The 15,157-nt window shown below is 36.3% G+C and overlaps 1 protein-coding gene across 1 annotated transcript in view; it reads left to right on the top strand.

The window, feature by feature from the left end:
* The window catches only part of LOC105466173 (transmembrane protein 26), a 50,139-nt gene extending 37,994 nt beyond the window's left edge, over positions 1-12,145 (top strand). The window contains exons 5-6 of the mRNA XM_011715159.3: positions 2,893-2,969; positions 5,700-12,145. Coding sequence (XP_011713461.2) covers positions 2,893-2,969; positions 5,700-6,121 — 499 coding nt within the window. The 3' untranslated portion in view covers positions 6,122-12,145. The remainder of the gene's footprint in view (positions 1-2,892; positions 2,970-5,699) is intronic.
* The last annotated feature ends 3,012 nt before the right edge of the window (positions 12,146-15,157 follow it).

Genomic DNA, 15,157 nt, shown 5'->3' with positions numbered 1-15,157 from the left:
CAGATGTTAAACTAGTTACTCATATTCATATAACTAATAACTGATCAATCTGGAATTAGAGTCTCACATCCTATTTCTTTAATGAGAGTTGGAGTTGGTGTTAGAACTCTGGTCACTTGGCACCACAGCCCCCTGCTTTGCCACTGCTTTCTACTGCCTTGCAGGCAAATTGCACATAGTTTTTGGAAGAATTATTGAAGTTTGGGATTAGATGAAACTTCAAAAGATGTTGTGAAAAATTTTGTTTGCATCTGTTGAAAAAACCTCGCCAAAATATCCTCAACAACTTTTTCTGCAAGCTCTGTTGAAAAATTACACTAATAGAAGAAATACTAACCCCAAGTGGCAACTTGTTCTATTTTGAGGTAATATTATTAGAAACTACTTTCCTCTATTAGGATGAAATTTGAATTCTCACAGTTGCAACTGAAATCCTTTGAGCCTGAATTGGCCATCTCAAGTCAAAAGAAATGTTTCATTCCTTTTCCACATTATAGTCCTTAAACATAGGAAATAAAACTTCTAAGGAATTTTCTCTAGTTTTCAGTTTCTTGAACTATCTCACATAGATCATGACTCTGAATTCTTTACCATTCTGGTTCTTCCCCTTTGGTACAAGAAACTTCATAAATGTTTCTTCTAATACATTAAGCACCACACATAATATTTCAGGTATGTTCTGAACCTTGTAGAATAGAGCAGAGCTAAAAGTTTCCATTTCATTCATGGAAATAATATAATGTAATGATCAAAGGAGTAAATGCTGAAATCAGCTGTCTAGTTTTGATTTCTGCTCTCAACATTCATAACTACATTATTTTGGACACATTTCCTCAACTCTCTTTTACCTCCTTGATAAAATAACAAGATAACAATTGTGTCTACTTTGTTGAGCTGGTATGAGAATTAAGTATGAACATAGAGTTAAGCATTTAGAAAACTGCCTGGCATGGATGTCTGAAATCAGAAACTGTCCATAATATTATTTAAAAATTCAGGCACTTATTGAAGATCTGTTGTGTATAGACATTGACCGTGTAAAGAGAGAAAAGTTATAGTCTGCATTCCCAAGGCATTTCCACTTAAAATTTTAGGCTTTATATTTCTTGTGAAGCAACCTATAAGTTTATTTGATTTTGGTAAATCATAAATCATGTCATACTGTGGACTCATAATTAGATAATAGTAAGGGAAAATCTTTGAGCCCTGTTTTATGGCTACTGCTGTGAAATGCTATCTCTTCTTTCCAATTCTATTCTAATCTAGGTCATCTAGTTACCTCTTTTGGAATCCTGATTGTGTCTTCCAGGGTACTGGTTTTCTATCCACGCTCCATGCCATATGTGCATATGAGAAGCCTTCCATCAATGTCAACCAAGTCATGATAAAATGTGAAGTAGAAAAGAATCAAAAGCACAGCCTTCAGCAACCCATTGGAGAGTCCCCCTGTGGGGAGCCATTTACACAGGAATCTACCTAACAGTATTCACACCTGGAATATTTGTTAATTTTGTTAATGAGAACACTATGGGAGACTTTTTCAGAAGCCTTGTTTTAATCTGAATGTCTGTCATCGATTTACATAACATTACCTGCTTGGTAATCCTAACTGTATTTTTTTCAAAGGAAGAACTAAGTTTAGTTGAGTGCAATTTTTCTCAGAGAACCTGTGCTGATGCTTCGTAATAACTGTCTTCTTCTAAAAGGGCTCTCAGAAATCTTTCAAAGAATCATCTATATAATCTAACCCGAGATTAATGGTAAATGTGCCTTTTGTACTTTTAGACATATTTCTGTTTCATTTTGAAAGTTGAGACTTTATTTTTTTATCACCAACCTTGTCTCCACCATTAACTGCCAAGACAGATAATGATGGTTTAGAAATCTCATTTACAAATTCTCTCAGAGTTTTGAGATTTAATTTTGCATTTAATGCCTCTACACTTGAAGCATTTAAAGATATCCCTTACAATCACCTCATTTCTTTTGGTTTCAATTACTCATCTTTAATGCTTTTCAGACCTCTTCAATCTGAAAATCTCTTTTGACAGAAGATGGAAACAAAATCTATTATTATGCCACCAAGCTCAAATTGATGACTTCCTTTCTATCTTTGCTAAAAATAAATGTGACCCTTTTTAATATCCTTTGCATTTCTGTAACCTCTATTCTTTCTGATTTTAGCCTTCATGACCATTTTCCTAGGTCTAAGACATTTCTATATTTGTCTGCATATAGACCCTTCTTTAGTGCATTTAACCATTCCTTCCACAAATATATGTTGTATCCATCAAGCCCTGTTCTAGGCACTAAGGATACAGTGGTGAATGAAACAGGCTTATTACTTGCCTTACGTCCTCCTATCTGGTATAAATCTTTGTTTATTGGATTTATCTCCTTACCTCTTTCCTGTCTAATGACAATTTTCTTTCAATGTTGAGCTTTTAGTGTTTAAGCATCCTTTAGCTCTTATGAAATGTCTTTTCAATTAGATCCCTGGTTTCTTAGAATAATTATTAATTCCCCTGCTGACATTCCTTGAAATCAGTCATTTGAATATCCATGTCAATATCTATATTTTCCTCCCTATCATTTCTCTCCCATAATATTTCCATAATTTTATAAAACTAAAGACAGCAATATGGGACCAAAGGTTTTGTCATAATTCATGCATATGTTGGGTTTTAAGTCTCAGATTACTTATTTTTCACTTCTTCATTATTCCATTATTATCAGGTAAGGATTTTTTTCCTTGATATATTAAATCACCAAGATATTTTGGCCACAAGAGGTTTATTAGGAATATACTAAAAACATGGGCTGAGAAGATTTTTCTCTTCTGCGTGTGATCATACTTTTTATTACAAATTTAAAATTTTGTCTGTATTCTAGGAATAGCCCTGCACTAGTCTATGCCATCCTTGTTATATGGACTTGGAGCATGCTGCAGTTTCCACTTGACCTGGCAGGTAAGTATCCTGATGTTTGTGCAAAAAACCAGAAAATTACACCTCTTGATTATCAATTATACTAAAACTAAGAAGGCAAGTGAAAGGATTATCATGTCTATATCCCAGTGTTAGTTCTAGTTCAGCTTAGAAGGAAAGTAGATTGAAACTTAGTAAGCCAAGAAGAGTGGATCCACTGTGGTACATGGTAAGCTTAAGATAGCAGAGCAGATAATTGCACAGCATTATATTTACTTCAAACAACAGTTCCATCAGTTATGATTTATAAGACTTCCTGCAAACCAGGTGATACCTCTGTGTCTCAGCTTTCTTTCATCCATGAAATAGGGATGATAATCATAGTCACTAGGATTGAAGATTCTTGTCATGACTCAGTAATATACACTTTGCTTAGCAAGTTGCTGCCATAAATGTTTTATCTCTTATTATTTATAAGAAGTAATTTTCATTCTTTTTCCAGACCCATGTATTAGAACTTCAGAAGGCATAGGAGCAGTTAAAATTGTCCTCATTGGTGGTCCTTGGAATCCCATTGGTCTTATTTTAATAAAAACATAAATCCCTAAGATTTTGCAAGAAGTAATCTCTTTCCCAGGCATTTCATACTAGCAATAATCTAGGGCTTCATTGTCCAACAGGGGACCACCAACCACACATGGCTCTTTAAACTGAAATTAATTAAAAATGTAAAACATTAAAAGTCCAATTCCTCAGTCATACTGGCCACATTTCAACTGCGCAGTTGCCACAAATGGCTACCATATTGGACAGCAGTAATATGGGACACTTCTACCATCACAGAAAGTTCAATTGAGCATTGTTGATCTGGAGTCATCTGAAAACTTCTTGGAACCCTAGAATTTTGATTTGAGAACTCTCCTGGATGTCACTTTACTACAAAGAAATTCTAGAAATTAATAATTACATTTTCCTTAGCCCAACTTGTTTATTTATGACACCTTACTTGCTGGCCTCAGGATTAGAATTAATCCTTAGGACAGGGATATTTAACTTTTTTCTCCTTTTTTGGTTCACTTTTGTAGACTCAGAGGTCTGAGGCCATTTTAAACATAGCATCCACTTGTTGAAATTATTAACAATTTGAAATAGATGGGAAAACTTGCTGTAGCTTTTAAGGAATACCAAAAATGGAATCACTTATTAATAATTACAAACAAATCTATGCTAATAACACACACACACACACACACACACACAGATTTTTGTCATAATGAGCCCTGAAAGGTATGGTCTGGACTCATTGGTCCAGTTGGTATCCACTTATAGAATATTAGGTGCCATCACATTAGATATTGAGTTAATACCTTTAGAAGGTCCTTTGGGAGCCATTTCCTGGCCCTCATTTCTTAGGAAAGGCTACCATTGATATAACCTTGGTTTCTCTTTTGTCTTTCACCCTGCCAATCCTCACCCTCCCATATCTTGTGGTTTGTTGCCTTGCTAAGAAAATTTGTATTTAAGAAGGACATTTTGTAAACTTTCAGGGGTGATAATGTTATGCAGCTGTTTGAAAAACAAAGACCAAATGTTACTTCTGACTAAATCATTATTGTATTTTCCAACAAATAGTACATTATGTTTATCCATATCAAAGCAGCTTCATAATATTTGCAGGCTCCAGTAGACGATGGCATTCTTTGTTTGAAAACTCCAAATGGAAGGCTTCATTATTATAAAAGGATTATTTTCTGCCCTTGACCCTGAATTAAATTTACATTTGAGAAATTAAGACAAAAGGTTCTTCTGTTGATTGGACCTCCTTTTGTTTAACTGGAAAATCAGTAATTATATCCAGTCTTTCTTGTAAACTGTGAAACAAAGCACAAGGAATTAAGACAAAATAAAATAACAATGGCATTTATTCAGGTTTTTTTCCTCCATCATTTGAAAAATATGTTTAATATGAATTCAGTTTGAATTTGAATATAAGCACTTGAATTTTCACAGCACACTTTGCACACATGCTTGAGTGTGTAAACCAACAAACAGGTAGATCCTAAAAAGAGTATATAGAATGATCAGAGCCACGTACACTTTGCTCCGTTTCTCAAGCTTATCGATCAAGCAAATCATTCGTGATCCTAACGGGAAGATCACGTGGACAGGGAAAAAGTGGACAGGAGGCAGGGCTGTTATTCTAATGGAAACAAAATGAGCCAATGAATAGGGACCCCTCTCCTCACTGATATGATTGTTATCCCAGTTTTCAAAGGAAGAAACTGTGGCACGGGAAGGCTTAGTGACCCCGCCAGCAACTCACTGCTGGAAAATGAGGCAGTCATGCTCTCTGACTTGAGGCTGTGAGCATGTAACTGTGAGTCTTCCTTACACTGTGGATCCCAGGATCACAATGGCAGCTTCCTTTATTTTTTATTCCCCCCCTGTGGTGCAGCTTCAGCCTCACAAGGAGCTTGAGCTATGAGCACTTGTAACCATGCCTGGCTCCTAGAATCTATTTCATGTGGTGCTTTGCCCAGGTTGAGGACTAGATGATCTTACATTTTCTATTTGGATGCAAGTCACAGGGCAAGGTGTTTTCACTTGTTCCACTCAGAATTAAATCACGGGATCATTCCATTTCATTTCCATTCTGTATTCACAGAATTATTACTAGCACAGTCCCCATTGTTAATGACTTGTCCCCATGTCATTGTCTCATATGTCTACACTTCCAAGAGAGATAGTAACTAGTCTGTCCTGTGTTTTCAGTACAGAACGTCGTTTGCCCCGTGTCTGTGACAGAGAGGGGATTCCCCAGCCTGTTCTTTTGCCAGTACAGTGCGGATCTGTGGAACATCGGAATCAGCGTCTTCATACAAGATGGCCCCTTCCTTGTGGTGCGTCTCATACTGATGACCTATTTCAAAGTGATCAATCAGATGCTGGTGTTCTTTGCAGTGAAGAACTTCCTCGTGGTGGTGTTGCAACTCTACCGCTTGGTGGTGCTGGCATTGGCAGTCCGTGCTTCATTGAGAAGTCAGTCAGAAGGCCCGAAAGGAGAACATGGTTGCCGGGGACAGACCTCTGAGAGTGGGTCCTCTCCGCGGGACTGGCAGAGCGAGTCTAAGGAGGGCCTGGCTATTCCTTTGCGGGGCTCCCCAGTCACCGACGGTTCCCAACCCACCCCTTAGTTGTTGATTGACAGGGGTCTGCGGCTAGAACCTGACTCCCTGGTTCTTCTTATAGGGAGGATCCTCCTTCTCCCCCAGCCTTGGCATATAATAATTTTCAAAAGAACAGCATAAAAAGGTGATCTTAAACCAAAGCTGAGGAATTTTCTTTTTTCAACTGAATAGAAGGAACTTTGATTAGTGACTATTGCTACAACTTCTGTGTGATGGTATCAGATGTTATAGTTGTTCAACGACTAAGTGATTTGTTTGTCTTGAACTGTTTGAAAAGCTGTGGAAGGGGTTACAGTGACATGCCCTCGAAAGATTTAGTGCAGACGAACTGTCGCGGCTGTTACCTGAAAATAGAGAAGCTTTGAACTTTGGCTCCATTGTCAGACTATTTCGTCTGATCTTTTCTGCAATGTCCCTCTGACATCAAAAAATGTACATTCAGTGAATGCAGAACAAATGAAGGGAAAAGTGCCTTTAAAATTACCTCACTGTGGGCTGGAAGCAGCGAAAATCTCTGCCCAGCTTCCGTATCATAGAGAGCCTTATTCATCGCTGCACAGGCCTTTCCAGGAAAATCATTTTTCTGGGCTGATGTTGCATTCTGCCATGGCGCATATGCTCTTACAGAGATTTTATTGCTTTTGGCTTGGGTGCTACAAAATTCACAGCAAGTCATTTTGGTTACATATCTACTGGTTGCAAGGCAGGAAATACTGGTGCAATGCTAGCAAAGTCACAATTTCTACTCTGGACATGATTTGCACTGTTCGTCAGTATTTTTCTGAACCCTACTTTACCATTTTCAATATTGCCAAGCTGAATCACGTGGGCTGATGCAGGGAAGCTCTGAAGCGGTGAATAAAGGTGTTTCGGGCCCTATAAGTGTTACCATGGTTTCTGGTGTCTGCCAGCAGTAGCGAACAAAGCTGCAGCTTCTCTGAACCGCCACTATTGGAGGTGGCCTTTGGTCTCAGGGAACATGGTGATGGAGGCTTGCATCAGCCCCACCCAGGGCCAACAGCCCTTGTGGAGTGACGGGAGTCGGAATGTGCTACCCCGTTGTGGGAATCAGGCAATTCGCTTTATTTTCTTGTATTAAGACTTCATTTTCCCAGTATTGAAATAGCCATACTTTTCCTTTACATACCTCTATACTTTCCAGATGGAGGTGATTCAGAACCTTTTAAAGTGATTTTTGCCTTTAAAGATACAGTGTGAAAATTTGCTCGGGTGTATAGCAGTAATTACATGATGCAAGCAGTTCCAAAACTGTTGTTTTAGGTTCAAAACCTAATTCCCCCGGATTAGTATACTCGAGAATTCAAAGGGACATTTAAGGTGGGGTATGCTCTTAATTTGGTATGACAACCAGTTGGGACGATTTTATCTGTAACTCTCTGGGTGAGATGATACCTATTAGAAATATTTTCTACAAACTTTTATACACAAATTCTGTTTTTATACAGAGTCATGCATATTTTCTCATAAATGGCTTCTTCAGCGCCATTGTCATATGTTTTTATTTCTTTCTTCCTTGTGCTTCTAATTTTAACAATATAATGACTATAAAATGACACATGGAACTAATGGAATACATTTATGATTTTCCATAATAATTTTATGAAAGTTAAGATCAAGAAATTATATGTATATGAAGTAAAGCACTTGACAACTTTTAAGGGCATGTTATTTAAAGTGCTCAGCAGTTGAAAGCAAAATAATAACTGCTATTTATAAAAATGCCTCAGCAGAATCTGTTTTTATGTTGACTGCTTTATGTTGAATATTTTCTTCCACAACATGTATGTGCTGCTTATTATTGCAGATTTGCTCATGGCATACTTTTCATGTTTTAATTTTTTTCTCCCAGCAAAACAAACACTGAGGCCCTAAAAATAGATAAAGTATAAAGTAGTACGGCTGTTGCAAGGATATTTTTAAATGCTTTCAAATCTCAGACTTGGCTTGGCTTCGTGAATGAGTTTCTAGTGTTTAAATTAAAGTATTTTGTAATTAGCACTCCTCGTGGGCTTGAGAAATAAAAAGCCTGTCCAAAGTCTAGCTTTATTTAGAGGGTCAGGAAGTCAAAGAGCACCCAGGACCATCTTGGCAAATAATAGTGGCAAAAATAGACCCAGGTTCTGCAAGGTTTTCCAGGAAAATCTGCTTGGGGCAGCATTTGTTAACCTAGCTGCCAGTACTCCCACTCTCTTAGACTGGCTGCTTTTATAGTAGGAAAAAACAATCTGCATTTGCTTAGTTTATTTGAAAGAAAGCTCTAAACCTAGGTTATATATTAGCCATTCCTAAGACTCCTGATTAAATATTACAAATTTATTCAGTTAATTGTCGTTTTTAATGTAGACTGCTAAATACCGTAATGTTTCAAAACATCGAAGTGTGTGTTATAAAGTGGCTAGAACATCCATTACCTCCCATGTGTGGACACCCTGGGACTTGTTTACATTTTATTTGTAATAAGATAACTGACTCACAACACCTGTATAATGTGATGCAAGTCATCCTCTCTATCATAACCCCTCCCCCAGACACACAGCAGGTCAGTCCCCGACCCCTGAAGAAAGTGGCTTATTTGAGGTTGTTGGTGCTGTTATTATTATTGCCATAGTTGTTATTTAATGCTTGATTAAAGCTCAGTCAAATGTCCTTCCTAAAAACATGTCATTCCACTTGTGAAAGAAAACACAATGTGCATGTTTCAATGATACTGTGCGTAAACACACCTCACCATCATCTTGTGGGTTTCCTTTGCCCTTACTAGACGACTCTCAGAGGACATGACTTGACATAGTAATAGTAGTAAACTATCCTTATCTTTGATTATTCTTTTAATTTTTATTTGAGCTGCTTCAACAGCATAATAAACTAAAATTTTGAATTGGCCAATAATATTCTTTATAATCTTCCAGTGAAGAGTCTGATACAAATTTTCTCTTGGCTGTGTTGTAGTTCCACTAACAAATAGCACTTCAGGCCTCATAGAACCATATAGATATGGCCAAGGAATATCAGGGTTCACTATTATAATACTAATTGCTAACTCATTAAACTCATTATTTAATTGAACATTTTCAAAGCTCTGGAAAGGCATGCATTTGTAGGTGCACATGCTTTAAGATTTCTATGCATCTTTCAGAGTTGAATGTAATAATGTTTGGCATTTGATTCTTGATAATTCTTAACCAACTTTTCCTGTTAAAAGAGAGAAAGAATTGCAAATGTCAGGCATCTGTCCACTGTAGCCCTCCTCCAATGCCAAGAAAGAGGGATGGTGACGTATACTACAGCGACGCAAATGAAAAACCAAACAGTCTTGAATTACAAGAAAAAAAGGGGATTGTTATTCTTTTTTCTAATTTCAGACTGCTTTTTACTTACTGGACATTCTGATTTGCTCTCAGAAACATCTGATTTGGGGTTAAACTAGGCAGCTGGAGGATGTTTACAGCTTTGAGGCTTCAAATAAGTTTCCATATGCAGGGAGTAACTTTAAACAATGTTTGAATAATTAACTGCTATGGTCTTGTATTTTATGTGTATCTATTTCATCCTCTGACTCTTTCTTACTAGAATACCATTTAAGAATATTTTCTCTGCAGTATTCATATTTATACTATTTTGCTATGAGTGGCCTTTGTATTTTATTATATGTATTAAATAGTGTGTGCACAACTTTACCTTAATGTGGATTTTTTTGCTGGTTTTTCATGTCTTTGTTCTCTACTGCAATTCATTTCCTTTATGGTTTTTAAGCTCTGGTTTAAAAAATAAAACTGATCTATTTAGAATATGATTAAAGTGGCATTTCAAACCAGTGAGGAAAGGCTGACCAATTTTACAAATGATGTTGGGAAATTTTGCAATCCATCTGGAAAAAATAAAGTTAGATTTTTATCTCCTGCAATATATAGAAATAAATTCCAGATGGATTAAAGATGTAAATGTAAAATGAAAACTATAAATATTAGAAGAAAATATGCAGTCTGTCTTTAGCCTGTGGGGGATGGGAACGATCTTCTGAAACAAGACATGAAACTCAGAAGCTACAGAAGAATTGACAGATTTTTCCTACATAAAAGCTTAATGTTTCTCAGTGGCAAAAGCTATCATAAATACATCACTCTTATTTTCTTTTCTGGAGAAAGGAGTCAGAGAAATCAGACAAGAGAAATGAGAGGTATAGAAATTGGAAAGAAGGAGCCAAATTTATCATTTATTCATAGAAGACTGAGTCTCGAACATCCAAGGAAAACATATTAAACCTAAGAAACTTAAGGATAATCTGAAATCACACACAAAAATCAATAGCTTTTCTACATACAAAATCACATAGAATATATACTTGAAGAAGATATTTCCTTTGCAATATAAACTAAATCTATAAAATACATAGGAATAAACTTGGGAAATGTATAAGATCTATGTGAAGAAAACTTAAAAATGATTGTGAGGGCCATACATGAATAATTTAACAAAAAGAAAGACATTATTTTATGGGGATTGGTAAGAAGCCTTGATTTTTTTTTTTAAAGTTTTGATTTTCCCTAAATTGATCTATAAATAGATCAAGTAGTACAATCTTCATCATGCTATCAACAAGATATTAATTTTTTTGTGACTGCCCAAGTTGATTCTAAAGATTTCATGATAAAATAAGCATGAAAGAATAGTTAGAAAATACCAAAAGAAAGTTGAAAAATGAGAGAGATATTTCAATATATTTACATATATTATACAACTACAATAACCAAGAGAATTTGGTTCTGAAATATGAATAAGCAGGCCAAAAAGCTGAACAGAATAAGTTTAATAAATAGACTGAGCTACACAAGGGATTCTGATATATGATAAATCATGGGTGGGGTAAAATATTATAAATGGTTTAGGTTTTGGAAAATATTAAATTAGATCCTTACCTCAATCCTTATGTCTAAAACATTTCCAGGTAGATTAAATAACTAAACATTTAAAATAAAATAAGCACAGAAAACTTTGTTTTTATAATTGCGATGGTGAGAATGCTTTTTGAGCATGATATGAAATGAGACACCATAGAAGAGTCATAAATTTCAGCTCATAAAATTAAAAATTTTAGCATTGTAAAAATACCATAAGCAAATTCAAATGTTGAACAATGAACTGAGTGAATTTGTTTGCAAGAAATATAACAATGCATTAGTTTTCTTAACGAACAAACCGTTCTTACAAATAAGAAAAAAAAAATCACTGAAAAAATGAGCAAAAGACATAAGTGTATGATTAACTGCAAAAGGAATAGTTGAAGAAATGCAAATCAAACCACAATGAAATACCATTTTTCAAATGCAGACTCAACTGCAGGGTAACCGTTTTTCACTTAGTTGGTTGGCAAAGACCCAAAAGTTCTTTAGAATGCTGTATTAGAGGGCAACAAGGAAAGTAGGCATTCTTATTCATAGTTAGTGAGGGTGTAAATTGGTACAACTCCTCTGTAAGACAATTTGGCAACAGCAGTCAGAAAAAAACACATTTATCATCTGACCTAGCAACTCCACTTCTAAGAACGTATCCTGTAGCTATGTGTGTGCAAAAATGTGGGTATAAGACTGTTCTGTATGTTCTATAGTTGCAGCATAATGTCCATCAATAGAGTCATGGTTAAATAATGTAACCTCTATACTACATAATACCATGTTATTTTTTAAAAGAATGAAGTAGAGCCATAGCATTGATGTTGATAGGAAACAATAGCTTAAATATTCTGTTAAGTAAAAATAAGGATATGAAACAAGTTAGTATGTTACTCTTTTTGTAAATGTTATCCACACCTTCACAAGTGGCTAATAAACACGAAATGATGTTCAAGTTTCTAATGATCGTGGATATTCCCTCCTTTTTAAAACTATTCTTATATATTTGATAGCTTGAATTTTTAAAATTATGCATTATTTTGTAATGTGAAAAGTAATTATAACAAAGGAAACCTCACCTACTTGTGAGCTTGACTTCAGCCTACTGCCATGTACAGATGCTTTGATATCATTTTGCAAATAAAGTAAAAGCACATCATTTACTTCCACCCAAGAAAATAAAGACCTTCTCATTATAACTAAGGATGATCTTGAGAAGTTTTAGATAAATCAAGGCCTTAAACCATATCAAATTCTGCTTGCCTTATGAAGTGTCTAAAACAAGGGAAATGAAATAATGAATAGATACAGAAGAGCACAGAAAAATCAAACTGACCAAAAAGATGCACTGGGTCTTTCTTGATGAGTACTATGGAGACTACTTTGAAGCTGCCAGTCTAACACTTCCACACTCCTGACATTCATGGAGTCACCAACACAAACCATCAAGAAATTTCACTTTGATTGACACAGTCATGCTGGTTTCCCCAGAAGAGATTGAGAAGTGAAGGAACCCTGACAGAGAAAACTTCAGAAAGAATCTGCATCTGTTTCCATGTCTGTATTCACAGCCCATCTAATTTGTGTGTGTAAGCTTTTATGATTTTTGCCAAGTATTTACTAAATTTATCACTGATTGTGGTAAGTGATCAAATGGATCATATGCAAATCTGATCGACTTATTGAGGAAAACAAACATTTCTAAACCAGCCATATGTCAAATATCGTATAGTCTTTGTATCCAAACTAAGAATTTTGGGCAAGGAAAATTGGATCTACAAGACAAAATATGTTTTCTCTATGGATGCTGGTGTTCAGCTTCTGCCAAATGCATAGCTGAAGAATTCAGATGGTTGTGGCTCTGGGATCTTGGGGGTTGTTTCTACCTTCTGGCAAAGAATATTTCTCTCTATTATGCAAGAGTCCCCATATGACCTAAGTGGCAGCGAACAGGTGGGTCAAATGCTATAATTATTTCATTGGATCTTTTGGTTTCAACTAATTCCTGTAACTAGTGATTTTTATTGGTATCTCTAACCCCAAACTCTTTTCTTTCCTGGACTTTATGCCTGGATTTCCATCTCCTCTGGATATTCTGCAAGTATTACAGACTCAATTATATATATTTAATTATATGTTTTATATATATAATTATACATATATACAATTATACAAATATATATATATATAAAATTATATATGTCTTACCACACTCAACCCCTGATCTACTCCTTTCCTGTGTTCCAAACAATGACTAGTAGCATCTCCAGCCACTAAGGCACCCACGCCAAAACCAGATGTTTCCTAGGTCCTTGCTTCTTTTTTCTTATACCTTCTTCCTAAGTAATCCCTAAATTCTGTCAGTTATGCGGATTATACTTCCTCTCAATCTTTATCCTACATTCTGTATTCCAAGTACTACTATCTTAATTTGGTATCACATCATTTGTTCCCTCAGTGATTGCAATTATTTCCCAACTGGTCTTCCAACCTCCTGGTTTAATCCTCCGTAGTAATCTTCCAAACTGCATTCAGTGCTGGCTGTTCTAAAATGCACATTTGATCACATCTCTTCTCTTCAAAACACTTTCATGATGCCTCACTGCCCATAAGATCAAACCTAAAGTCCCTCTTAAATAATTCAAGAACTTTCACAATTTGCCCCTAACCTAATTCTTCAACTTTGTCTCCCATTACTGCAGTCTGCCCCCCAACACATATAACTGCCACCGTAAGACCATAATAAACTACTTGTATTCCCCTAAACATGCCATTATCCTTTACATTGCTGTGTTTACAAGCATAATTCTTTTTTCAGTGATGCCACCACTCCATTACTGATGGCCTAATTTCTCCATCCGGAGTTGATAGCTAGGGAAGAAAGAACAATCCCAGAAGCAAAAATTGTTCTACACCCTCTGGGAACTCCAGGTGAGTGAGTGTAGACATCCCCTGTCCTGACAGCAAAGACGTCCTTCAGTCCTGGGTCTCCAATTTGTAGGTTTCCTTTGAAGCAGCAATCCTAAGGATGCCAGGTAAGGCAATGTGGATATCGAGCTATAGCATTGATCACTTACCATGAACCTTGACTAGAGTCTGCAAGAGAAGCAACAGGCCAACTGTCTCCAGAAGTTTTATCCTATCTTGAATCTGGCTGAACTATGCAATTTAATCTGTGTTTACTAATCCAACAGCTTATAAATATATTATAAATATATTGTCTTATCCCTTCCCCTTCCAGAGATTCTCCTTTCTAGCAATATCTCCAACTCACTATTTACCATCTCTTTGGCAAAATCCCTCATAAAAGGTTCCGAAAGTTTATGAAAAATATTACACCCTCCTACTTCCAGAACTGAATGTCTCCCCTCTATTACTGTGCATTTATAGCACTCATACTTGTCTTGTCTCTATCCCTGTGCTTATCATAATGTATTGGAATTATTCGCCGCTATGTCTGTCTCTCCCATCAGACTGTGAGCTATCTGAGGGTGCAGGTAATGTTTTATACTCTGCTGTAATAACCACAGAACTCCAGATGCATTGAAATTTTGTCTGTTCCCAGAATTCACCAGCCTTCTTTCTGTCTCTGGGACTTCATATTTGCGGGTGTTTCTTCCTGAGATGCCCCTATCCCACCCCAATCCCACCCTAGAGAATCTCCTTCTCATTTTGATTCCAGATGGAATGCAATGTCCTCCTAGGGGCTGACACACATAGTGGTCACCTCCACTCCTATGGTTATATGAGAACCATCATCTCTTGGTTCCTCATTATTGGCTCCTTCTATCTGCATGGGTCTATTTATTCCTTTACTTTCTAAATTTACAAGCCCTATCTTGTTCATTTGGGCTCATCTGTCTCTCCGTGACTCCACTCTTATAAATGCCCTATTAAATCTGCATTTCCAACCTTGTTCTAAGCTTCTCTTCAACACTTCCATGCAGAAGCACTTCTGGCACTTCCAACTTAATGTGCTCACAATTGGATTCAAAACATCTCCTCCCCCACATCTGTTTCTCTTCCTAATCTCTCAATTTCTCTTAATGGAACCATTAGCTATTCAGTCATTTGGGCTCAGACTAAGGAGTTATCTTTGACTGATTCTCAAAGTCATTTGCTGCATCCTATA

The sequence above is a fragment of the Macaca nemestrina genome, chromosome 9 (assembly GCF_043159975.1).
Source record: "Macaca nemestrina isolate mMacNem1 chromosome 9, mMacNem.hap1, whole genome shotgun sequence".
NCBI lineage: Eukaryota > Metazoa > Chordata > Mammalia > Primates > Cercopithecidae > Macaca > Macaca nemestrina.
The sequence above is the reverse complement of the archived record's forward strand: the minus strand, read 5'-3'. Positions and strand labels throughout refer to the sequence as shown.